General features: G+C 39.2%; 1 protein-coding gene and 1 pseudogene across 8 annotated transcripts in view; one reads left to right on the forward strand and one right to left on the reverse strand.

Moving 5' to 3' along the window:
* ST3GAL3 (ST3 beta-galactoside alpha-2,3-sialyltransferase 3) overlaps nucleotides 1-27,339 on the forward strand; it is a 153,007-nt gene that overhangs the window by 58,050 nt on the left and 67,618 nt on the right. For 5 of the 8 annotated variants that reach the window (XM_015588969.2, XM_015588967.2, XM_006911397.3 and 2 more), the window contains 2 exons: nucleotides 4,012-4,054; nucleotides 20,120-20,212. In XM_015588969.2, the coding sequence (XP_015444455.1) occupies nucleotides 4,012-4,054; nucleotides 20,120-20,212 (136 nt within the window). The remainder of the gene's footprint in view (nucleotides 1-4,011; nucleotides 4,055-20,119; nucleotides 20,213-27,339) is intronic. The other 3 variants (XM_015588968.2, XM_015588964.2, XM_015588965.2) reach the window with 1 other exon arrangement.
* On the reverse strand, nucleotides 21,803-21,921 carry LOC112479379 (annotated as a pseudogene).

Genomic DNA, 27,339 nt, shown 5'->3' on the forward strand with positions numbered 1-27,339 from the left:
GCACAAATAGGATGGAAAAGTAGGCAGAGCCCAAACCTTGAAGGTCTTTGTGGCGCTACAAAAATATCTATTAGATTTAGCCTTGGTGATAGCCGTATCTTGAAGGATGAGCAGGTGTTTTCCAAGTCAGCAAGGTGAGTGAGGGCGTTAAAGATGTTAGAAACATCATCTGCGATGGCTATTAGGCATAAAGGCTGCCTAGAGAGGAATGGCAGAAGGTGAGTCTGTGAAGACAGACAGATTAAGAGGTAACTGCATTATCTGGACAACAGTAAAGACTCCAGCAAAAGCAGTGACTATGGTATAGGGAGGAGGATCTGTCTGTATGTATTTTAATTAAAATTATTGGAGTGACATAGGTTAATAAAATCATGTAGGTTTCAAGTGTACAATTCATTAATGTCATATGTATAATGTGTGTTCACCACTCAAAGTTAAATATCCTGTCGCTGTATATTTGACCCCCTTTACTCCTGTCTATTTCTCTCCTCACCACCCACCCCCCCGCTTGTGTTTAGAAATGAGAAAGATAGGGTACACCAAAAATTTATTTCTTGGGGAGCTGAATGGCAATGCCATTACCAAACAAAACAAACCTAAAAACGTATGGGGGATAGGGTGAAGATAAGTCTGATTTGTAGCATTTTGAGTTTGAGGTGACTTTGGGTCATTCAGGAGCAGTGTATAGGAAATAACCAATGTGAAAAGGGTTGTGAATAATGTTTTAAGTGAAGGGAAAAACATGTACAAAGGCCTGGAAGTAATAAAAATACTTTGGAGGCAAAGAAAATAGTCTGGCTGGATCATGGAGTATGGCAGGGGCAGAATAGGGGCAATGCGAGGACCCAAAAAGGGAACTTGGACTGGTCGCTGTAGGCCAGATCACGAAGGACCTTGTAAACTAAGATGATTTATCCTGAGAACAATAGAAGGCTTTAAGCAGTTATGACATAACCATTTTTATCCTATAGAAAGATAGCTCTGGTTACATGGAGTATCTATTAGAGAGAGTCAAGGCAGGAGTCAGGAAGATGTGGTAGGAGGTCATGACAATAATCCATGCGAGAAAGGAAGCTGGCTTCTTAGTCAAGGATAGTAGAAATAGAGAAAAGTAAGTGTATTTGAGATCCATTGTGAAGATGAAAATAAAAGGACATGGTAATTAAATAAGAGAGAAGCAGGAATCAAGGAATTCTCTCAGGTTTCAAGCTAGGGCGGCTGGGTGAATAGTACCATTTATAAGGTAGAGGATGCAAGAGGAGAACCAGGTCTGCATGTATGAGTGGGGTGAAAATGAAAATGAACTGTGTGGGGCAGCCTGAGTTTTCGGTGTCTATAGGATGTGGAAATGTTCAGGAGACAGCTGTACATACAAGTCTGGAGCTCAGGAGAGAGGGTTGGGCAGGAATGAGAGATTCGGTTTGGGTGCATTGGAAAGATCATTGTGCAGGCTAAACTGAACAGTAGAGCAAGGTAAGATCTAGACTGGATAAAGGGAAAAGTGAAGAAAGGCAGAGCAACTAAAAAACAGACAAAATATATGGAAAAAGATTTTGCAAATGTTGAACAGTAAGTAGCAGAGGACACTGATCTCTGAAAGGGAGACAAATGAGATTAGCCCTATAATTACCTAAACTAACAGCCTGAACAGAGTTTCCAGACCACAGCACACAGAAGGACAACCTAGATAGAACCCAAGAGCCTTCCCAAGAGGAAACAGAGTTGAGAATTCGGGGTAACCCAGGCAGCTAGAAGTCGCAGGCAGAGTACCAGAGAGGAGAGAGCTGCACACAGAGAGCTCTGGAGATCTGTCGAGGGTCCCCTTGGACTCCTCAGCTGGTGGGTGCATGTGTGTGAGGAAGCGACTGGACGGCAGGGAAAGAACCACTGGAAAGGAGCAGGCAGAATGATCCCTGCATCAGCTCACACACTGATCCGAAGCCAGTGTTGGCTGCCATTTGTCATCGAGCCACACAGTTACCTTTTCTTAAAGCGTAAAGTGAAATATTGCTGGTACTCATGTCTCTTAAGTGAAAGGAAAACAGCAGATAGTCCAAGAAAGCCATAGGAGGACATAATTTCTTTAGAAATGCAATGTGTTCTTTCATGTTTAATATGCAATTAGTGTGTGTTGTAAAACAAAACTTAAGATGCCATTGAATATAAACCACAGATAAAATTATGGTTACAGAAAATACGTGGTAAAAAAAAAAAAAAGACATTTTAACAGAATCTGTTTTTAATGCAGCTAACATAAGTGGTGTGAGCTGCTGCAAGAGGTATCACATTCTCTCACTTTCTCATTTATATTGTGTTCTTGCTTGGCCCTTGACATTTGAGTTTGCAACAGGGAGAAAACATTCTCTGCCTTCTCTGGAAGGAATCAGCCAAAGTGTAGATTCAGCCTACGTCCAAGGGGGTTGTAACTTGGGTCAGAGGAGCAATAGCAAGATAATTGTCCCAAGGTTATGACGGGGTGGGGGGAGCAGGAGAGAAGCAACAGGTGTTTACCAAGTTAATGGGATTTTCTTTTTCATGAAACAATAAAATAGAATTATTGAAAGAGTATTAAACTTTGAAACTAACTTTTTGCAAATTTTGTTTTTAGTTTATTTTTTAAATTGAAACCTTATAAGTTCTTCATATGTTAAGCAAAATCTCATTCATTTATCTGAGTTAGAGCGAAACCAGAATTATTTTGAGGAAAGCCTTTTACTTACCCAATCATGATCTCTTGGGAAGCAAGCCCTCTCTTGAGTTATGTGTCCTAGTTGGTATCTTCAGTTTTAAGAAGAGGAATTATTCTCTCACTGCAACTCAGCTGCTTATAAAAGCACATGAGTCTGGCTTTAATTGGCCTTACAGAATGATTCCTGTGAGATACTTGTCAGCATGTGTAATTTCCCTCTCTTGGCCATTCATTGCTTAGTGAGACTGAGTTCCTTGAAAGCCTTGCTGCCTGGCCTCTTCCATCCCATTGTTTGGTCTTAATGATTCCGTTTTATCTTCAGATGAAGCCAGGCCAGCACCAGCTGAGAACTGCATTCATAGACCACCTTATTTTAGTGAAGCCATTCTACACACACACATACACGCACACACACACTTTGCAATCATTGAACCAAGCTGTAAAGAAACAATCCTATGACACATCCTATCATTTTCCTTACACAAATATTTTTGGGGGCGCAGAGGAAACTTCCCTCAAGTCTTAGTATCAGGGATAGCTGTGATTCTCCCAGTTTATTTTATGGACTCCGTAAACCATTTGTATCAGTGCTTTGCATTTCGTTTTAGCTGTGAGGAATCTTGGGGATAGATCTGCAATCCTCTGGTAAGCAGAGAGGACTTTAGGACATCTACTTTTGGTATTCTTATCCTGGCTGCATTTTATTATTTTTCCTATGTTTATTTATCCTTAACCCCCAGATTTCTTCTTTTTAAAATGTTGTACTTCATACAATTTTAAAACTGCTCTAACTTCATTTTAGAATGAGACAAGATATAAAGAACTTAAATAAAATATTAATGATGTATCATTTGTTGAAAACATCTTATTAATTTGTTTTTAGATTTCATTTTAAATTCCTTATTCCTTATGTAATCACATCTATCAATTATTTGTGATTGTTATGAAAAGGATCGTTGCCATAGATTTGAAGACCCCTTAGCTGCCGCATTTTTACCGCACAGTTAACATGGCTAAATGAGCAAAATTGTGCATAGAGCTTAGAGGAAGCAGAGGTTTCTTCTGACCTTCTTACTTCTCCAGGGGTCTACTTTTGTGGTTTACTAAATTTTAGTTTCAGGCACCACATTTAACCAGCATAGGACTTGTTGGCCCAGGTGGCCTGGGAAATACCTGGCTTGAACCTGGTCCTTCACAAAACAGATGTTTGTATCTGTTCTTTAAAGCAGTTGTCCGTCCCCATGGTCTTGGACTGGGGAATGCAGTCTGCTAGTGTCAGCAGTGGCTTGCCTTCAGTGACATTTTCTGCTTTTCTTTTGCAGAGTATGATCGGTTGGGCTTCCTCCTGAAGCTGGACTCTAAACTGTGAGTAGAATGAGAAAGTGACTTGACTCTGTGGTGGAGAGGTCTGTGAGAGGTGGGCTCCAAATTTGAAGGGTCAGCTCTCATCACCCCTGTGGTCGTTGGGGATATTCCCTTGGGACTCTACCCTCTGTCAGCAGAATCCCGAAGTATGTTACAGTCTGCAGGGGCCCTGAGAGGGTGGGAATGTGTGTGCACACATGAGGCCTTAGATTTGGCTGGCACAGACAGCTCATTACAGCAGGAGCCACTATCAGGATTTTGAAGGACAAGGAGGCCCCTGGAAAGGCTTTGCTACAGAATGGAGGGTGGTTGTTGAGTTGCAGTAGGAGGTGGTGGCCTCTCAAAGGTGCTCTGCAGCCAAGCATGCAAAGCCTTTCATGATCAGGCCTGTCTTCCTCCTGTCATTCTCTCATAGGTAAACCCTCATTTTTCCTCTGCCTTTGCATATGTTTCTTACCTGTGCCTGAAATTTCCTTTCCTTGCTTGTTTACTAGGAAAAAATCAAAGAGTGCCTCCACCTTACACAAAATTAATTATCTCTTCCTCTGTACTTCCTGTGAATTTTCCACCTCTGTCACCAATTATCTCATTATACTATAATTAACTATGTAATAATTATTAATTTATTAAGAGCACAGGCTCAGAGCCAGGCAAAGCTTGATTCAAATCCCAAATTGCCATTTACTCTCCTTGTGATTTGGGGCAAGCTACTTAACCACTCTTCCGTAAGATGAGGATAACAATATACCTGCCCCACAGAGTTGTTGTAAGGATTTAATTGAAATGATTAATTCATAATGGCTTTCAAGTAAATAGTTTCTAATCCTTCTAGAATCCTTCCCTGTTCTCATCTTCTTGGTGTCCCTAACACCTAGACAGTACTGGCATATACTTGTTAGATGCTCAGTAAATACCGAATGCATGCCTGCAAGGATGGATGCATGGTTAGATGGACAGATGGATGGATGGACAATAGGTGGATGACTACATCAAGGCGAATGACGAACAATAGGTGGATGACTAGATCAAGATGCTCTATCCACTCTGTGCGTTCATGCCCTGTATAGGGCCTCTCACATGGTTGATGCACAATAAATGGTTTCAAAACTGCCTATAGATCCTTTTTGTTGTTAGTCATCTTTGTATACCTATGTCCTCTGTCCTGTACCAGACAGGCATAAAAGATCAGAATTGTGTCTCCTTTTCTTCTCTTGCATGAGGCCTTGACCACAGCTGCTTCTGATAGTGATGGCTATACCTGCATATAAGACATCAAATCAGGGGCTCTCTGGCTTTCCTACTGAATTGTCTGGCATCTAGCTCCTTTTCCTGGCATCTGGTTTTTTGGCTCTGGTGCCTCACACTGTGAATTCAGGAGTTGTAATTCTCCAATATTTTACACATGTGAAGGCAGCCATGAAGGAAGAATGGTCTGCTCTTTATACCAAGCTAGTAGAGAGATGTCAACTACATGTTAACATCTGGAGAATAGGGCTTGATTATGTTAGAAAGCCACAGGCTTTACTTTTAGAAAATTCTTAATTTAGTGCTCTGGAAAAAAAGAAAAAAAAAGCAAATGAAGATTTTAAGCAAGTGAAATGCCACCAGAATCGAGAGTAGTAATTATCAAGTTGAATCACATTGATGAACAGAAGACATGTCGTGTGGGACATGTTAACCACAGTATTTAAATTGTCTTCAAGAGTATAAGGAGGAGAATTAGGGGGACATTCCTGCCCTGCTGTCCTGACAGTTGGGTGGTATACAGTAGGCTGTGGTGTAGCCTTTTGTTGTGGACCAGGCTGGTTCCATGAACCAATTGAGTCAAATTGGTCTTAAGGTCAGGGAACTAGCTTGGCCTCATTTGCTTTAACTCACAGTTTAATGTACAAGGTGGAACTTGCCTGCTTCTTACTGCAAAGGCTTTTTCCAAACCAATGCTGTCTTCAGAAGAAAGCACGGATATGTGGAAAAAGGTTTTTCTGTGCATCCAAGGAGAAGTTTTCAAGTTCCGGATTCTGTTTTTTGTGGGTAATTCCTTAGCAATTTTAAGATCTCCCCTTATAAAATCCTTCTCTGCTATGTTGTATTGTGTTCTATTTCTAATGTATAGGAAAGGAAATGAACTTGGATTAGATGAACTGAATTTGCATATTATGCTCCTACTGATTAAAGTTACAGGACCTTAGATAATTCATTTTAGATCTCTGAATCCAAATTTTTCCTTATGAAAAATATAGATAACAATACCCATTTCCTAAGGTTTTATGAAGAATAAAAGAAAGGGTTCTATGAAGTATGAATAAGTATACACGTGTAAGAATCATTTATTTTGATTGGTTTCATTTAGCTTCTTAAGTATAAATAATTCATATGTTCTAGAAAATTTTCAACCATTATCTCTTTTAAGTATTGCCTCTGCCCCACTTTCTCTCTACTCCTCTTCTGAAACTCTGATGAAATGTTAGACCTCATTCTAACCTCTAGGTCTATTAACATCTCTTTTATATTTTGATCTTCAATCCTTTTCATGTCAAGCTGAAATCGCAAATAACTCAACATAAGGATGAACTAGAACTAGACTTGTACATCTACACTAGAACTGCAGAAAAGGTTGCTAGAGCTCTGAGTCAATCAGAGGAATAAGTTAATAAAACAGAAACATTTGATATTCAGAGCTAGAGTTCTTATCACTCAGGTGATCCAAGAACTCAGTTTAAGGTCTTCCAGACTGGCAGTGCCTCCAGGCTCCTGGCAAAAGCAAATGCAAACCTTTTCTGGAGCAAGATACATCAGTTCCTCACAAATAACTTTTCAAGGAAATGAGCAGCTATGAAAACAAAAAGCAACAAAATAAAACTAAGCACTTATAGAAACAAGGCTCCATTATTGAGACCCCGAAAGACAACAGATATCAGAGGGGAACTCGCAAAGACTTCTAAAATTGAAATTACCAGACACTGTTTATACAGCAATTATATATACTATAGTTAAGGAAATAAAATATAAGATTATATACATGGAATAGAGAACTATAAAAAGTAAAATATTAGGTTTGAAAAATAAAGAACTAGAATTTAAAAAAAATTACAGTGACCAAAATGAAAAACTTGACAAAGATTTAGGATCAAATTAGATACAACTGAAGACAGAGTTTGCGAACTATGGAAGATAAGTCAGAAGAAGTGATCTATAACAGGAATGACCAACTTTTTCTGTAAAGGGCCAGATGGTCAATATTTTAGGGCTTGGGGGCCTTATTGTCTCTGTCTCAACTGCTCTGTTTTGCTGCTGTAACATGAAAGCATCCATAGACAACATATAGACAAATGAGTATGGCTGTATTCCAGTAAAACTTTATTTATGGCTGAAATTTAAATTTAATACAATTTTTATGTGTCATGAAATACTTTCTGATTTTTCCCCCAACTATTAAAAATGTAAAAGACATTCTTAACTCAAGGGCCATACAAACAACAAATAGAGAGGTGGATTTGGCTCACAAATCATAGTTGGCTGACTCTTAATTGAGAATGTACCATAGATATAGTTGCATGAGGATTGTCTCTCCATCTCAGGTTCTGTTCTTGAGAATCTAATATATAGAAATGCTCTTAAAATGTCTATATTCCAGTGATACTACAAAAATCTGGAAATAAATGTTTTGGATTTTTTTTGTCTTCATTATATTCTTTTAATTATGTCTTTGTGGACTAGTTTTCTGTTTTGTTTGTTTGTTTGTTTGTTTGTTTGAGAATTCCCTGCTGCTGATATATACATGACAGAATCACTTGTTGACCTTATGAAAATTATTCAGATTACTCATATGCAGTGAGCTGTATAAAACCTTGCCTTTTAACTGCAAGCTCTGTTGTTCAGGAGGGTGGTGGGTTTTGAGGTTAAAAACATGGGCTGTGGAGTTGGACATGAAATTTTAAAGTCCAGTTTCACATCTTACTAGCTATAATCTTGAGTGAATTATTTAACTGCTAAGCCTCAATTTCCCATTAAAAGTGTAAATAATAGTACTCACCTAATATAGAGCCCCCAAATGAGACTTGAACCTCAGCTTGCCTTTTGCTTCATGCCCCAGATTTTATTTCTTCACACTTTCATTTAGCAAATATTTCTTGAGTACCAACTGAATGCTTTGTAATTGAGATAAAACTGAAAATTCTAAGCCATCTGAACAGCCTCCTAAGCTTAATTGGAAAGGATGTCTTGTGAGCTAAGGTCTTAGGGAATGGAGAGGGAGTAAATGAGAACAGCACTGGAGTATAGGAGGTAGTATTTCTGGATAGCATGAACAATGAACAGGTTTTTGTTTGTTTTTTAAATAAGGATGCTATATTGGTGGCTCGGAGTACAAAATGGCTATGAGAGATCCTCAGATGCATGGGCCGTAGAAGAAAGAACAGCCTTCTTGATGCAGGGCTGTAGGGGAAATGGTGTTTTCAGGGAGACCCAGATTTCTATGAAAGCAGAACATGGAAGGAATATTCACTGAAGAAGCTGAGGACGTAAAGGAACAAAGTTTCACAGAATACAGTGGAAAGTGAGAGTATGGTACATGGGGGAGAGAAGTGGGAGACTGGGCCGAGAAGAAGAAGCGGAGAGCAGTGACTTGGGGATGAGAAAACTGACAAGTATATATTGAGAGAGTGAACAGGAATAACCAGAATGTGAGGTTGGTGAGTTGGGTATTGCTGGTCACAGGTTGCCTAAGAATGAATCTTGTGTTCCCCTGGGGATGGGCAATCAGGCTACTCAGTGAACTCAGCTACAACCTGATTGGATGATACCTCCAGGAGGTTCAGGTCTGGTCTGTGGGAGACCCAGGGTTCTCTGAAAGGAATCTGCTGTACAAAGTTGAGGCACCAGAGGAAAGGCTCAGGGTACATCAAGGTAAGCACTTCCTTACTGTGTCTCAGGCAGTGTTTTATGCTTTGATGATATACCAGTGAACAAGACAGTTAATAAACAAAAATGGTAATAATGTTTTCAATATCTTCTAAGGTAATAAGTCCTATGGAAGGAAATAGAGCAAGTCGAAGGAATGCTGGAGAAGGGGTTGCAAGTTTAAATGGAGTAATCAGGGTAGGTCTTTTGAGAAAGTGACATTTGAGCAAAGACTCAAAGAAAGAGAGGGGGTTAGCCCTGCTGTTATCTGGAGGCAGAGCATTCTGGACAGAAGCCTAAGGAAATCTCAGTCTTAGTTGTGAGGAGAAATATGACACCATGAGCCAGGAATGTGCCCATTAGATCCAGCAGAGAGAAAAGCCATTTGGAGCCTTGAAGGAGCCAGACCCTAGTGTCCAGGTGTGTGTATCCTGAGCTGATATCAGCCTTTTGGGAGCTGATTTAATGAAATGGAGGTTTCATCTGTTTCAGCTGGGTGTGTGTAGGTGCTCTGTGCTCCAAGTAAGCCCCTGTCTACTGCCACAATGTAGTGTTTTATAGTTGCCATGTGGGCAAGAACATGGGGACTTTAATGTTCAGTCTAATTTCATAAGGAATTCCATGTGAAGGTACTAAGATTTGAAAGCCAAAACCAACAACTCTTAACTCTGGAAAGGCTTGTGAAAACCAAGCCGATTGTGAAAGGCCTATATACATGGGCTAGTCTAAAATATGCCCTAAGGCAGGGGTCCCCAAACTCTGAGCCGCAGATCAGTACCAGTCTGTGGCCTGTTAGGAACTGGGTTGCACAGCAGGAGGTGAGCGGCGGGCCAGTAAGCAAAGCTTCATCTGTATTTGCCGCCGCTCCCCAGCACTAGCATCACCACCTCAGCCCCACCTCAGATCATCAGGCATTAGATTCTCATAGGAGCACAGGTCCCTGGTGCCAAAAAGGTTGGGGACCACTGCCCTAAAGCATGGTTTACTATTTCCAGAACAGCCTGCCAAGTTTCCTGTGGCTGCAAGGGTAAAGTATTTATTAAAGACCTACTTTATGCCTAATGCCATATCAGGTACTATTTATACTACCTATTCCACACAACCACCACTTTGATGATCTCATCCAGGCTCGTGGCTTTAAATATCTATGTGATGATGCCCAAATTTATAGTTCAAGCCCAATCCTTTTCCCCCGCACTTTACACTCATTCATCCAGCTGCCTCCTTTACTTGGATTTGTATTAGGCATCTCCCATTTACATGTCCAGAACCAAACTTCTGATTTGTACTTTATGCCTCCCAGAATCTTCCCTGTCCCAGTAAATGGCAACTTCATCTTTCCAGTTGCTCAGGTCAAAAACTTAGTATCAAAAAAAAAAAAAAAATCAGTATCATATCTTTGACAGTAAACTAATCATTGGCAAACTGTATGGACTTTACCTTAACTATGTCCATCCACTTCTCACTACCTCTACCACTATCACTCTGTCCGGAAAACCATTATTTCCTACCTTATTACTGTACTCCTGACTTCTCTCCCTGCTTTCACACTGGCTTCCCTGTGGTCTTCTTCCACACTGAAGCTAATGTGATCCTGTTAAAATGCAAGATAGGGCTGATTACTCCTGTGATCAGAACTCTCCAGTGGCTCCTCATTTCTCTTAGAATAGAGCTAGATTTTTTTAACATACCCAACCAAGGCCTTACATGATCTAGACCTCTGTTTTCTCACTATTCTCCTTGTTTATTATTCCATGCTGGGCTCCTTGGTGTGCCTCAAATCCTCCAGGCCCATTCCTGCCTCAGATTCTTGGCATTCATTTACTCCTTTGGGACACTCTTCCCCAAATATCTGCAGAGATTGTGTCACTTTCTCACATTTTCAGATCTTAGCTTAAATGTTACCTTCTCAGTGAGGTCTTCCCTGTCTATCCCACTTAAAATTATAATTTCATCTTCCATTGGCATTTCCTGTTCTCCTTACTATGTCATTTTTCTCCAGGGTATTTATCATTATTGGGTATCCACTTTTTATTTACTCGTTGATTGTCTCTTCCTGCTAGAGAGAGGGCAAGGAGCGTTGTCTGTTTTATTCACTACTATTTCCTAGCATCTAAAACAGTGCCTGGCACTTACCTGTGTTCACAAAACTACATGTGCTCAAGCCAGCATTCAAACCCTCAGCCTTGACTGCATATTAGAATTGCCTGAGGAGCTTAAAACTTTACTAATGCTTACATCCACCCCCTAGAGAATCTAAAGTCATTGAATCTAGGTGCAGTTACCTATCTTGCTTACTAGAAAACAAGTTCCTTGAGAGCAGGAAGCAAAATAGAAAACTCAGATCCCCTACTGAAACTTTGTCCCTAAAACCCTTAATGGCAGAGGAGAATGAGCATATATTGCATAGCAACCCACTGCAAATATAAACATTCTTTTTGAAAATTCTTTTTATTTTTAAAAAGTGTTTTTCATTCTTCTCCATAATACATATGTGTTGTTTTAATACATTCTTCCCCATATCTTTAAGTAAATTTGATGCATTATCTTTGTGCTGTGGCTTTGAGTACCCCTGCCCCTGATTATAACTGGACTGTGACTCATTTTGTGAAGCTTGGACTTAGTGGATTTAGGGAGAATGTTATTTGGAAATGTTATTTGGAAATCGTGGAAATAATCTTTATCTGGGACACAGGTTTTCACTATGATTTTCACTATAATTTTCATTACAGATCATAATGAGATTTAGCCCTTCCATTGGGATCAGATAGGCATTGGCATGCCAGTTGAAGACAAGTCTCTGTATATGAGATGTTGGCCTCATTTCAGCAGCCTTCCCCTTCTGTTCCCAGCAATTTCCTGACCTCCTTGCCTACCAGGCAGAAGTTCGGGGCAGCCAAGTGAATTGAAGAGAATAATCCAAGTTAAAAAAAATAAAAGGAAGTTTTTTCCTCATTAAATTAGTGAAATGATAATTCAGATGATCTAGAAGTAATAATAGGAAAAGTCAAACATTAAAACAGTGGAACAGTAACTGACATTTGTATAACCTTTCAAAGAATACTCTGACCTACATTATTGTAGGAAATTATTATAGGGCTGCTCCAAGGCTATACGGAGCACTGGCTAAATATTTTTTGTAAGGCCTCTGGGTATAAACAAGTTGATAGGTCCATGTGAGATATAATGATTTATTGATGAAGATTTAGAACAATGGGGAAAGAAGAGATACTTATGTTGTTTATCATCCAATTAGTGCACATGAATGTTTTTCATGGTATCTAGACACCATCTCTTTCTGTTCAGGTTCAAGAATCATCTCTTCATGATGTTTATTGTCAAGAGCATCATTCCTGGCTAATTTCACATCTCCCACCACAAGAGAAAAGTAGCCATGCTATTATTAATCACAGTGCCATGGCTCTCTGGAACCTGTGTTATAGAAACAGTACAGATCATATTTTCTCTTCAGTTCTCCAGTACCATCTATTTCATGCTGGTTACATCATTACTCATGACACCACAGTATCCTTGTCTTTCATGCTGCCCGTGAATACAGGCTTCCAGTGACTGTCAGAGGTCATGACTGTGCTTTGTTGATGATGACTCCAAATGCAAGTCTTACCCAGAGTTCAGGGAAAATGTAAATTTTAATTTTTTTCCCTAGTCATGTTAAATTTATCACTTGAACCTATCAAGACTGAATCCTGAGAAAAAAGAAAATCTTAACAGATCAATTACTAGTAAGGAGATTGAATCAATAATCAAAAACTTACCAATGAACAAAAGTCCAGGACCAGATGGCTTCATTGGTGAATTCTATCAAACATTTAAAGAAGAATTAATACCAGTACTTCTCATACTTTTTGCAAACTAGAAGAGGAAGGAACACTTTCAAACTCATTTTATAAGGCCAGAATTACCGATACCAAAACCAGACAAAGACACTGTAAGAGAAGAAAATTACAGGCCAATATTCCTGATGAACACACATGCAAAATCCTCAGCAAAATTTTAGCAAACAATTCAGCAATACAGTAAAAGGATCATACACCATGATCAAGTGAGATTTATTCCAGGAACACAATGATGGTTCAGCATCTGCAAATTGGTCAGTGTGATAAACCACATTAACAAAGTGAAGAATAAAAATCATATGATCATTTCAATGGGGAAAAAAATGTTTGACAAAATTTGACATCCATTCATAATAAAAACTCAACAAAGTGAGTATAGAAGGAACATACCTCAACATAATAAAGATCATATATGACAAGCCCACAGCTAACATCATACTCAGTGGTAAAGAGCTGGAAGTTCTTTAAGATCAAAAATAAGACAAGGATATCCATTCTAGCCATTTTTTATTCATTAGAGTACTGGAACGCCTAGCCAAAGCAGTTGAGCAAGAAAAAGAAATAAAAGGCATCCAAAACAGAAAAGTAGCAGCAAAACTCTGTATTTGCAGATGACATGATATTATATATAGAAAACCCTAAAGATGCCATAAAAAAACTGTTAGAACTATTAAACAAATTTAGTAAAGTTACTAGATACAAACTCAATATACAAAAATCAGTTGTGTTTCTACATGCTAATTATGAACTATCAGAAAGAAAAATTAAGAAAGCAATCCCATTTACTGTTATATCAAAAAGAACAAAATACCTAGAAATAAATTTAACTAAGGAGACGAAAGACCCCTGCACTGAAAACTATAAGACACCGATGAAAGAAATTGAAGAAGACACAAATAAGTGGAAAGATATTCCATGCTTATGGATTGGAAGAATTAATATTGTTAAAATGTTCTTACTACTCAGAGCAAGCTACAGATTCAGTGCAATTCCTATCAAAACTTATCATTTGAAATTTTATAGTGTAAACATGAAACAGCACATCTTCAACTGTGTCTTCTCGTTGACTCTTTCAGCCCCACATGCCTGGGTCTTAGGGCTATACTACTTTAGAGGGTTACTGTAAAGCTAAGTTAGATAATTAGGTCAACTGTCTGGCACATGGTTTATGCTCAATAAATATTAGTTCCCATGCTCTTTATACTATCACCCAGAAAGAGGGTGTGTTTTGTTTTTGTTTTTTACTATTTAAAGAAATGAAATGTAGAAACAAAATTGAATTGGAGCAGTCGCCACAGATCCCTGGTGGAGAATCTCTGAGCATTGCCTATACAGCTCAGGCTAAAGCATTTGTAAGAGCTTACTGGAGAGCATCTTCTTAGTTAAAATGAAGTAAATTGCAAGGCCCTGGAAACAAAGATAAACTGCAGTAATGTCAGCTCCAGAATCACTAACCAAATAGCAAAGTGGCCTGTTTTATTGAAAATGTGTTGCTATGTCCAGTACCAAGAGTGGAAAGGCAGGACCTCCAGAGCTGAGAAATACCGCAAATTCCAGATGGCTCAGATCAAGCAGTCCCTCCTCTCTTAAAGTTGTGGAAGAGACATCAGAGAGTGCTGTCGAGTTTATCATACATTGCTGAAAGTGAGGCAAAAACTGTAGAGAAGTCCAAGTCTGCTTTGGAGTTCACAAAGAGCAAAGGGCCACCGGTACCAAAGGCGGGATGGATCAGCAACACCTCAAATGTGAGAGAATGAAAAGACTGATGATAATGCTGGAAGAGCCAGCAGACATCTTTTAATGGGCTTGGAAGGGAGAAGCAGCCAGAAGAGATAAAACTGTCCTTAGGGAGAAAGTTTAAGCCCTTTCTTCCATTTTCCCTGAAGTCATGTCATTGTTCCAGAAACAACCCTCTGGTAATTAGAGAAAAGCATCTTCATTAGGAAGGTGAGAGGAAATAGAATTGAAGAAGCAGTTGTGGGGTGAGCTCTGTGTTGAGGATTCTTATCTGTATGTTCATTCAAGTCCTCGCAGCACAATAATATTGACTAGCTTTAAGTTGCTATGTTTGCTTGAAAATAAACTATTATTTATTAACCATTATTTGCCAGGCATTGTGCTAGGTATCTTACATGGTCTTATTTTATTCTCACAACCAGTTCCTTGACCTCTACATTAGTAAACTAGCATGTGAAATGAAGGAGGGAGCATAGTAGGGGGCTGATCTGAGTGTAGTCCTCTTTGAGAGGGTTCTAGAAATTAGACCATTGGTCACAAGATGCCCATCACTGATCTATAGAGTCTTGAGGAGTAAACCCTGAAGTCCCTTCTTCATTTTCCCTAGCCATCACCATCTCTCCCCGATACTCCTTGTCAGTTAACCTCCAAGTCAAGTTAACCAATTAGGTTCAGTCCAACAAACATTTTGTTCGGTACTTATATACTCTGTGCCATGCATGGTACTCTGTGCTATACGCTGCATTCAATTTTCATAGTCGAGGAGAGAAAGATATTTAAATGAACAATTACTCTTCAGTGTAATAAGTATTATGCCATAACTATGTCCTAGTCATTATTGTATCCCTAATCCCAGGCCAATGTCTGGCACATAACAATGAGACTGTTATAGTTAGCATGTATTGAGAAATAACTATATGCCAGGAATAATACTAACCACATTATTCTCAGCATAATTATCACAACAATTTTACAAGGTAAGTACCAGTATAGTCATAGTTTTAAAGATGTGGAAATTAAGGCACAGAGCAATTAAATAATATGCCCACAGTCACACAGCTAGTAAGGGATAGAGCCAGGATTTAAAATCCAAGCAGAGTGACTTATGTTGCCCCTAAATATTTGTTGAGTGAATGAACGAGTGAATGAATGAATGAATAAGATGAACTAAGGGAAGGAGATGGGAGAGAGAGTGTGTAGGAATAAGTGAGCAAGCTAAGGTGAAAGTCAGCTCTAGGTATAATGGAGACCATGGGCAGGATAGGTTGGTTCTACTTGGGGAGGAAGCAATTGTGAAAAGCTTGATAAAGGAAGTGGTGTTAAACTGATATTACAGGATGAATAGGTCATCACTGGATCACTGGCCAGAGCAGGGCAGGGTTCGCAGAGCTAGGCCAACCTTACTTTTGTATTAGATCCTTTCCCCCTCTTACCCACTGAGGACAATTCTTCTACAACTGTTCCATCTCCACTGCATCTTGAGTTTTCTCTTATCTTAAGCAGCTTATAAACGTGCTAAAATATTTCCTAACCTCAAAAAACATCTTTCTTGCTTCCTTCCTCCAGCTATTGCCCTATTTCTGTCTCCCTTTATAGCAAAACTCCTAAAAATAGTAATTTATATTCCATGATTCCAATTCTGTTTTCTCTTAAACCCAGTGAAATCAGCATTTCAACTACTCCCCTCTCCCCCCTCCCCCCCCCCACACGCTCCAGTGAAACAGCTCCTTTCAAGGTCAGGAATAACCTTCATGTTGTCAAATTCAGCTGTCCATCCTATGGCCACACATTACCAGGCCTATCTAGGGTTTGACACAGTTAGTTCCTCTGTCCTTAAGGCAACTGAGGCATCACACTCTCATTTTTCTGGACTGCTCCTTTCAGCCTCTTGCAGTGCTACTCCTCGCCTCCCAAATGTTGATCCTTATAAAGCACACTGCCATCGAGGTACTCTTTCACTGGAAATCATTCAGTCACTGTCCCCTATGACAGAATCCAAACTTGAGCCAAGCGTTGAAAGCCTTCATGACCTGGCTGCCTGCCTCTGCCACCTCATCTTTCACGTAACATTTGTGTGGTGCTCTAGAGCAAGGGTCCCCAACGCCTGGGCCGCAGACTGATACCGGTCAGTGGCCTGTTAGGAACCAAGCCACATAACAGGTGAGTGGCGGGCCAGCAAGCGAAGCTTCATCTGTATGAGCATCCACTCCCAAGTGCTCACCTCACCACCTCAGCCTCACCTCAGATCACTGGACATTAGATTCTCATAGAAGCATGGGTCCTTGGTGCCAAAAAGATTGGGGACCGCTGCTCTAGAGGATAGCCAGCCCCTCCAAATGTGCTTTCTCACCACATCCTCCCCAGATCCCTAGGAATCAAGTGGTTCTCATTTGTAGATGAGGAAGCTGTGAATCAGATTTTCCATGACTTGCCTAAGGGCACACTGCCTGCTAGTGTCCTCTATGAAAGTTTCTGACTCCAGATCCTATGCTCTTTCCATTTACAACCCATTGTTTGGCCTGATTACTTAAATTCGGTGCTTTTGGGTGAAGCAGGGGAGTGGAAGTCTGATTCCTTCTTTGGGATTCCAATCTGTCCATCTGGATTTCCTCTTGAAAGTGCAATAGTTTACACTCTTCACCCCAGGGGCTCAGTAGTCACGTTTGTAGGACAATGGGTGCTCTTACTGGTTGAAATGCTAAACCTCCCAAAATGAAAGGCCAGCTGCAGAGTATGAGAAGAACAAGGGCTGAATGATTTGATCAGACATCTGTGGAGGCCTCCTGGCATTTGGAGTGTGAGTGCCTTAGAGAAACTAACTATTCTAGCCCGAGGGAGTTGGCGACTGTTAATCTTAGTGATTTTGACCGCTAACTGCCCCAGAGGTCCCAGCCTGCTGTATGACTCAGAATCCCTAACACTCCCCCTATTCTTCTCTCATTGGGATGGTCAGGAGGCCAGTTCTAAGGCATTTTAATTTGGTAATAATTTGGCCCACTGTACCCGGGACTATGTATTTTTGAAGTTACTGTTGCTTTCTGAATAAAAAGGTTGATTTAGAGCTGCTCATCCTTGATATGTGACTACCTTGCACTGCCATGGGAAGAGCCTTCCCCGATTCATTCTAGCTCCCCTGTGCTTCAGCTTGTCACTGCTCCCTCTTCTCCATTATAGATTACCTGAGTCCCTGAACCCTTATTCTTAAAGTACCTTGCCAAAAGGTAGTGGTGTAAACTAGAGAGGAATAAGGTAGCCAAAGTTTTGTTTCTTGTTATACATGTATTTTTATAATGCACTGTGTCAAAGATGCAGCTGCTGTCCATCTTTCATCTTCTTTGTGAAACTTTCTTGAATTGAGAAGGACCACAGGAACCCACTGTGCTAAGCAGGCAAACAGATGATGGAGGATCGGGAGACAAGAATATAAGGGACTCCTAGTGCCTCACTGCTCATATGCACACAGTCAAAGAGCTGTGCGAAGCCTTCTTGACCCTTTCTCTACCCCATCTCCAGTTGCACTGAAAACTCATGTGCTGTCCCCAGACTCGGTGCTTCTCTCTGTGGTGGCACTTACTGTGACCCACACTGGTGGCAGTGCCACGTTCAGAGCTCCTATACTCTTGTTAGAAACAGATTCAAATCTGATATCTGCTACTTACTTGCCGTATGATCTTGAATAAGTCTCTTCATCTTTCTGAGCTTCTGTGTAAATTAATAGCACCTACTCACACGGCTATTGAGAGGAGTAATTGAAAAATCTATAATGATTTAACCACTACGCCTAGTCCAAAAGCTTTCAGTGAGTTTAGTAATGGAACTAAAGCTTATATTTCATTTCTGAAGCACAGCTGTTTACATAAGAAAATATTGTTATGTAAATTCTATATTTCATTTCTGAAATACAGCTGTTTACATAAGAAAATATTGTTATGTAAATTTTCTTGTTAAACCTTTGACTTTCTTTTGCCAACCAAATAAAGTCTCAACTCTGGCTTGTCACTCAGCATTTGCATTTCAGGCTTTAAATTTCATTGGTAGGGAGGGCTAAAAAATGTAGATTTCTAGAAGGAGTTGCGCACGGATATGACAAATTTGTCTAAATTCACTGAGCAATTACTCTGTGTAAGGCCCTGAGGTAGGCCCTCAGGGGCACATGAGTGAATCACATATGACACACAGTAGGTAGTGGCATCATCGGTTCTGTCTCTGCAGTATAGGCACCAGCCTCCCTGCACCTGCCCCCCCTACCACCACCCTGTATGACCCCACCCAGTCCCTGAAGAAGGCAGCCCTGAGAAAAGGCTTTCCACCAGGCCTCAGCACAGCAGAGCAGCTGGGCATTAGAATGATCAGAATTTTGGCAGCAGGCCCAAGGGTGGAGGTGGGGAAGGTTGGGACGGGGAACTGGCCACCAGCCAGGGCTTCCTCAGGTGCCCCAGCACGTAGGGCCTCCAGCCCAGCAGTCACTGAGTGTGTCCTGTTCTTCCATTGTGGTTTTCTCTAACGTGCATTGGGCAGAGTTTCTGGTGGCAGGGCAGTGACTCCAGCCTGTCATTGAAGCTCAAACATGTGAAGTGATCTGACTACAGTCACACAGCAACAAAGCCAGGGCTAGAACACACACGTCTTCTGAAAAATATTCAGCAATCTCTGACTTGTGGGTTCCTGAGATTGTCTTGGTTTTAGTCCAAGTACAGTAAGACTGTCAATGTCATTTTGTTCCTTCAGAAAATTATAGGGGTCTTCTGTAAGAAGACTCTGAGCTCGGGAATTTCCAATATAATGAGGGAGACATATTACCAACAATTATAGCACAGTACAGCAAGTGCTAAGGGGGTGAGCATGTGATGTGGGTGGTAGGAGGTGGACTATAGGAGCACAGAGGAGGCATTAAGCCCACTCTGGGTGTCAGGGAATCACTCCCAGTGAGGTTGACATCTAAGCTTGTTTGTGAAAGACCAGTAGGCATAGCCAAGTGAAGGACAAGGAAGAACATTCCAGGCAGAGAGAACAGAAGAGCAGGAAGCATCCGCAACTAAACAGTAGTAATGGTTACAGTAGTAGCCCCAACATACATATGATCTATATTCGAGGCACTGTTAGTGGTTCCCACTGGCTGGATCTATGTGTGGAGAGAATCAAAGCAGATAAGGCTGGACGTATAGGAACATAGAAGAAAGGTTGAGAGGGCAGTGCCTCTGACTTTATCAAAGCCTGAACAGCTCTCTCCTAGATCTCCATGCTCGACTCTCCCAGTCCAGGAGCCTTGATGAGTTCCCAGTTTCTTTGGTATCAGCTTTACTGCAAAGAATCCATGCAAACCCAGTGAGTTCCTTTTCCCAAATTCCATTGAGGGGGCTTGCTTACTTATCTACCTTTTCCTTTAGGTTTTGGGGAGTTTTTCCACCCCCCACCCCACCCCCCGATGCCTTGGTGTAGAAGAGGGGCTTAAGCGCTGTTTGTAGGGAATGAAGCTTCATTCAAGGTTTAAACAACTACAGCTCTTCATAAACTAATATCCCACTGACTGCTCAGTGCCTGGCAAGCTGTGACTTTCCTTCTTTTCCCATAGGCCTGTGGAATTAGCCACCAAGTACGCAAACTTTTCAGAGGGAGCTTGCAAGCCTGGCTATGCTTCAGCCTTGATGACTGCCATCTTCCCCCGGTAAGTGCTCCTCTTTATTCCCACTGCCTAGACAACCTGGTCCTTGGCACAGGAGTCAGAAACCCTGCCCTCGTGGCAAGTGAGGTGCTCCAGAGAAAAGGAGATTCTGTTGTAACTTCCCGCACGTGTCCTCAAGTCTGTGGGTGCCTGGAAAAGACTTTGCTTTTAGTTGGTTCCCACCCCATTCCCACTCTGTTGCCCTTGCTATACCTATCCGCCTGCCAGCACAGCTCGTTTCTGTGGAGGAGAGAGAGAAGGTAGAATTTGTGTGGTTGCCCTGTGGAAGCCAGGTATCCAGAGGCAGCCAGACGAGGCTACCCAGCACAGACGCTCCTAGTCATAGGATCAGTGGCCAAACTTTTTTGAAAGCTAAGACCAACTACGTGGCTTCAGAGAAGCATATCCAAATAAAGTAGGGACCAAAGAGCAGTTTCTGAGGCTGGCTGTTCTGGCGCCTTCCCTCTCTGTCCATTTTGCGTCTGGATTCCTGATTTCCTTGAGATCAGGCTTGCTGAAAGAAGCTGTACCAAACCCTGGGAGCTCTTTTACCAAAGTCTGCTGAGGGGCCTTGCTTACCTATCTGCCTTTTCCTTTTGGGGTGTCTTTTCTTGAAGCCTTAGTGTGGAGAAGGGCCTGATGTGCTGAGATTGTCTTCTCTGTAGGCTGGAATGCAGTGAGACTGTTGGGGTCATTTTGTTTTTGCAGAAAGTTTTGTGAGTGTCTGACCTGGAGGAACTGGAGGAAAGGCTGCTCAGGACCCTTTGAAAGTTGGGATGTAGCATTCGGGCCACTGGAGGAGCCCTAGGGGTGGGCTCTGCTCACAGGGGGAAGGGCTTGCACCCCATCTCTTAGAAGACTGATGTTTGGGCACACAATGTCCTTGCACAGGAATGCTGAAAAACAGTTTGCCCAAACATAAATACAAGATACTTGGGTTTTATGCTCCTTTTCTTTTTATAACATGAATGATACAAACTTAGCTCCTCGTATAAAACATGGGCTCTGCTGGCTGAATATCTGGTGTTCAGATAGAGCTCTCATTGTCCAGGGTTTGCGTCTGAATTGCTTCCAAATATTTTTGCTTCCTCCAGCTATTTATTAAGCACCTCTTAAGTGTCTAGCACTATGTTCCATATTTTCTTTCATATGTTTTCTCAGGCCTGCATGACTCGGTTCCCTGGGCCAGACACCTGTGACTTTCCTTGACCTGTATATAGATTTCTTTTACTTTTTCTAATTGAAAATAATACGAGCATGTGGTTTAAAAAAATAAATAACTTAAACAACACAAAAGGATATATACTCCCACTCCAGACCCCTTCCCCAGAGATAGTCTATATTACCAGAAATGAGAAGATATTGTATTTATTGTTCTATATCTTGCTTTTTAGTCCTGTGTGTATTAGAGATTAATTATTCTATTACCAGCATATATTGATCCACCTTATTTTTAAACTGATTGTGTAATACATAATTGAATGCACGGATCAATTTTCTTTTTTCTTTTTTTTTTAGGTGAGGCAACCCTCGGTTGACCTCACAGATTGCAAGGACCTTGTCAGCTTACAATCCCTTATTTTTTATTTTTTACACCTACAGCACCTGGTATTCCTAGGTGGTCTCCCATCCAAGTACCGACCAGGCCCAACCCTGCTTAGCTTCCAAGATCAGACAGGATCGGACTTGTTCAGGGTGGCATGGCCATAGACTAGATGTATCAATTTTATTAAAAGTAAAGTTTATTGAGTAAAATTTACTTAGGGTAATTATAAGAATTTCGACAAGTACATACCTTTGTGTAACCACCACAACAATCAACAGAATGTTTCCATCATCACCTCCAAAAGTCTCCTTATGCTCCTTTGCAGTTAACCCCTACCCTGACCCCCACTGTGCCTAACAACCACTAATCAGTTTTCTGTCCCTGTGGTACTTCCAGAATGTCATATAAGTGAAATCATGTAGTATGTAGCCTTTTGAGTCTGCCTCTTTCATTCAGTAAAATGCATTTTAGATTCATCCATGTGTTGTGTGTTATCAGTTGTTTGTTCTTTTTTATTGCTTAATAGTATTCCCTTGTGTGGCTATAACACAGTCTGTTTATCTATTCAATAGTCAATAGACATTTGGGTTAGTTCTAGTTTTTAGCTATTAAAAGTAGAGCCACTATAAACATTTGTGGACAAGATATATGCTTCACTTTATAAGAAATTACCAACTGTTTTCTCAAGTAATTGTATTACTTTGCTTTCCTGCCAGCAATGTATGAGAGTTTCAGTTGTTCTATATCCATGCCATTAGTCTTTTTAGTTTTAGCTATTCTAGTAGGTGTAGAGTGATAGGTAGCTCACTGTGATTTTAATTTGCATTTTGCTAGTGACTAATGCTGTTAAGTATGATTTTCATTGTGCGTTTTTCCCATTCCTTTATCTTTGGGGAACGATCCAAATCTGTTGCCATTTTTTAATTGGTTGTCTTCTTATTGCATTGTAAGATTCTTTACATATTCTGGAAATATGATGATTTGCAAATATTTTCTTTCAGTCCAAAGCTGTCTTTTCATTCTCTGAACAGTGTCTTTCATAAAGCAGAAATTTTTAATCTTAATGAAGCCAAATTATTTCTTTTATGAATTTTGCTTTTCGTGTTTTTTCTAAGAAGTAGAATTTTTACAGGTTTAGCTCTTTCATTTAGGTCTATGACCCGTTTCAAATTAATTTTTGTATGTAGTGAAAGATTTGAGGTTATTTTTTTGCTTGTGGATGTTCAATTCCAGAACCATTTGTTGAAGGCTATCCTTTCTTCATTGCATTACCTTGTCATATTTGTTGAAAATCAGTTAAACATCTATGTGTGAGTCTATTTCTGGATGCCTTATTCTATTCCATTGATCTCTGTGTCTGTCCTTCCACTAATATACATACATAGACAATCATGCTTTCTTTTAATAAAGACAGTTTTATTTTCTTCTTTCCATTTTGAATGACTCTCATTACTTTTTCTTGCCTCACTGCACTGATGGCTAGACTCTTCAGTACAGTGTCGAATAAATGAGAGGAAAGTGAACATACTTGCCTTGTTCCCAGTCTTAGCAGGAAAGCATTTAGTCTTTCACCATTATGGTGTTTGCTGTAGGTTTTTCAGAGATACCTTCATTTCAGGTAGAGGAAGTTCTCGTCTATTCCTAACTTGTTGAGAATTTTTATCATGCGTAGATGTTAAATTTTGTCAAATGCTTTTTCTGCACTTTTTGAGATGACCATATGGCTTTTCTTTTTAGTGTGTTAATATGGCGAATCACATTGATTGATTTTCAAATGTTAAACTAATCTTTCATTTCTAGGATAAGCTTCATTTGGTCCTGATATATTATTTTTTTATATATTACTGGATTCAATTTGCTAATGTTTTATTAAGGATTTTTGTTTCTATTCATGAAAGATATTGTTCTGTAATTTTCTTGTAATATTAGTTTTGGTATCAGGGTAAAGCTGACCTCATAGAAATAAGTAGGAAATTATTCCTTTATCTGCCAGTTTCTGAAAGTTTTATGTAGACTTGATAATATTTTTCCCTAAATATTTGATACTATTCACCACCATAGACACCTAAGCCTATAGCTTTCTTTGTGGAAAGGTTTTTATTGAGAATTAAATTTCTTTAATAGATTTGGGACTTTCTGATCTCTGGGTTTTCCTGTTTCTTCTTTGGCAGTTTGTGTCTTTCAAGGAATTTGTGCATTTTATCTAAATCGTTGACTTTATTGGTATAGAATTGTTCATAATATTTTATTATTCCTTTAGTGCCTGAGATCTCTGGAGAGGTCTTCTCTTTCATGCCTGATATTGGTAATTTATATTTTTCTATTTTTCTCATAAACAGCCTTGTTCGAGGTTTATTGTTTTTATTGATCTCAAAGAACTAGCTTTTGGTTTCATTGATTTTTCTTTTTTGGTTTTTTTTTTTTTCACTATATTGTTGATTTCTGCTCTTATCTTTAGTATTTCCTACCTCACACTTATTTGAGGTTTAATTTGTTCTTTTTTGTTTTATTGTTTCTTAAGGTAGAAGCATTTAGTGCTATAAATTTCCCTCTAGGTTCTTATGAATTCTTTTTCTTAATTTCCAAATATTTGAGAGTGTTCTAGATACCTTAATGTTATGGATTTTTGGTTTATTTTTATTGTGATCAGAGAATATACTTTGTACAATTTTAATACTTTTAAATGTACGGAGACCTTAATTATGGGTTAAAATATGGTATATCTTGGTGAATACTCTGTGTGCACTTGAAAGGAAAATGTTTCTGCTATTATTGGGTACTCTATAAATGACAATTAGATTAGGTTAGTTAATAGTATTTGTCTAATCTCTCCTATATCCTTACTGATTTTTTGTCAATTACTGACAAAAGGATGTTGAAATCTCCATTTATCAGTTTTCGTTTCATGTATTTTGAAGCTCTGTCATTCAGTACATAAACATATAGGATTGTTTTATCCTCTCACAGAATAGATTCCTTTGTTATTCTGAAATGTCTCTTTTTCCCTGCTAAAAATTCTTGTTCTGAAACCTTCCTTGTTTGATATTAATATAACCATTACTGCCTTTTAAAAATTAGCTTCATTATGGTATATAGTTTGGGTTTTTTTTTTTTAATCCTTTTACATTTTTTTGGAGGGGAAGGGTATGTTTGTGTTTACCTTTCAGTCTCAAGAAGTTGAGTCTCAGGGGTGGTCGGCAGCATTTCATCCTTTTACATTTAACTTGTCTGTGCCTTTAGAATTAAAGCGGGTTTCTTATAGACAGCACATAATGAATCTTGCTTCTTTATCCAATCTGACAATGTCTGCCTTTTATTAGGATATTTATACCATTTACATTTAATGTAATCATCAATATGGTTGTGTTTAAATCTAGTACTTGCTATTTTATATTTGTTTCTTTTTTTCCTTTCTTTTTCTGCCTCCTTTGGGATTAATTGTGTTTTGTGGTTTCATTTTACCTCCACTGTTGGTTTAATACCTACACCTGTTTATGTTTTTTGTGATTGTTCTAGAGTTGACAATATACTTCCTTAATTTAATCTTTAATTTATAATTTATTTTTAAATAATATAATAGCACTTAAAGCTTAAGAACCTTACAGAATATTCTTTCATTCCCCCTACCATCATTTGTGCTATGTCATACATTTTACATCTATATTATAAACCCACACAGCATTACTCTTACTTATTTTTGTTCTAAACAATCAGTTATTTAAAGTGATTTTAAAATGAGTTGGAAAAACAACCTACAGAATGGGAGAAGTTATTTGCAAATCATATATCTGATGTGGTGTTAATGTTCAAAATATATAAAGAACTACAAACTCAACAACAGAAAATGGGCAAAGGACTCGAATATAAATTTCACCTAAGAAGATATACAAATGGCTTACAAGTACATGAAAAGATGTTCGTTAGTTATTAGGGAAATGTAAATTAAAGCCACAATGGAATACCACCTCACATGCATTAGGATGGCCGCTATCAAAAAAAAAAAAAAAAGAAAATAACAAGTGTTAATGAAGATGTGGAAAAATGGGAACCCTTGTGCACTGTTGGTGGGAATATGAAATGATGCAGCCATTATAGAAAACAGTATGACACAAAATATGGTATATAAATTCAACAGAATATTACTTACTTCCTTAAAAAGGAAGGAAATTCTGACATATGCTACAATACGAATGAACCTTGAGGAGATTATATTAAATAAAATAAGCCAGTCATAGAAAGACAAATACTGTTTGATTCTACTTATATGAGGTACCTAGAGTAGTCAAATTCATAGAGAAAGGAAACAAAATGGTGGTTGCCAGGGGCTGGGGATAGAGGGAAATGGGAAGTTGCTGCTTAATGGGCGTAGATTTCAGTTTTGCAAAATGAAAAGCATTCTGGAGATTGGCTGCTTAATAATGTCAATATACTTAACACCACTGAATTATACACTTAAAAATGTTTAAGATGGTAAATTTTGTGTGTATTTTACCATAGTTGCACATTAAAAAATTTTTAAATTAGGGATAAAAGTCTTTTATAGTTACTCACAAACTTATTTTTACTGTTGGTTATTCTCTTCTTTTGAGTAGATACAAATTTTTTATGGTATCCTTTCCTTCTGCTTGAAGAACTTTAACATTTCTTATGAGGCAGATCTGATGGCAGTGAATGAAGTCTTTCAGCTTTGGTTTGTCTGATATAGTCTTTATTTTACCTTCAGCTTTGAAATTTTTTTGGTAGGGGGCTGGGTATACAATTCTAGGTTGCCAATTTCACACACACATAAACAGTACTTTAAAGATATACAGTCATGCATCATTTAATGTCGGGAATCCATTCTGAGAATTTGTCATTAGGCAATTTTATCATTGTGTGAACATCATAAAATGCACTTACACAGACCTAGATGGTATCGCCTACTATACACTTAGGTTATAGGGTATAGCCTATTGCTCTTAGACTACAAGCCTGTACAGCATGTTACTATACAAAATAACATGAGAAAATGATGCAATGAAGAGATGCAGCAAACTCAAGATGTATGAGGCTGTTGCTGGCATAATACAGTATACTGTTTTTTTGTTTGTTTTGTTTTTAATAAATTTATTTAAATTAATTTCAAATTGGTTAGACATCTATATTGTTTATAAAATCATCCCCCCAATTGTTCCCTCCCTCCCCGATCCTCTACTTAGCCATCTTCTTAATGCTAACTGCATTCCCTCTGCCATGCTCCGCATCCCCGTGCTCAACTATCAACTACTAATTTGTACTTCTTTAACCCTTCACCCCATTCTCCCAGTCCCCTATACCCCCTCCCCTCTATCCGCCACCAAATTGTCCACTATATTTGTGAGTCTGTTTTTGATTAGTTTGTTCTTTTTGTTCCTTAGATACCGCATATAAATGAAATCTTATGATATTTATCTTTCTCTGTCTTATTTCATTCAGCATAATAACCTCTAGGTCCATCCATGTCATTGCAAATGTCAGGATTTCATTTTTTTTTAGTAGCTGAGTATCATTCCATTGTATATATGAACCATAATTTCTTTATCTAATCATCTGTAGATGGGACTTT

Source organism: Pteropus alecto, unplaced genomic scaffold, assembly GCF_000325575.1.
Source record: "Pteropus alecto unplaced genomic scaffold, ASM32557v1 scaffold484, whole genome shotgun sequence".
Lineage (NCBI taxonomy): Eukaryota > Metazoa > Chordata > Mammalia > Chiroptera > Pteropodidae > Pteropus > Pteropus alecto.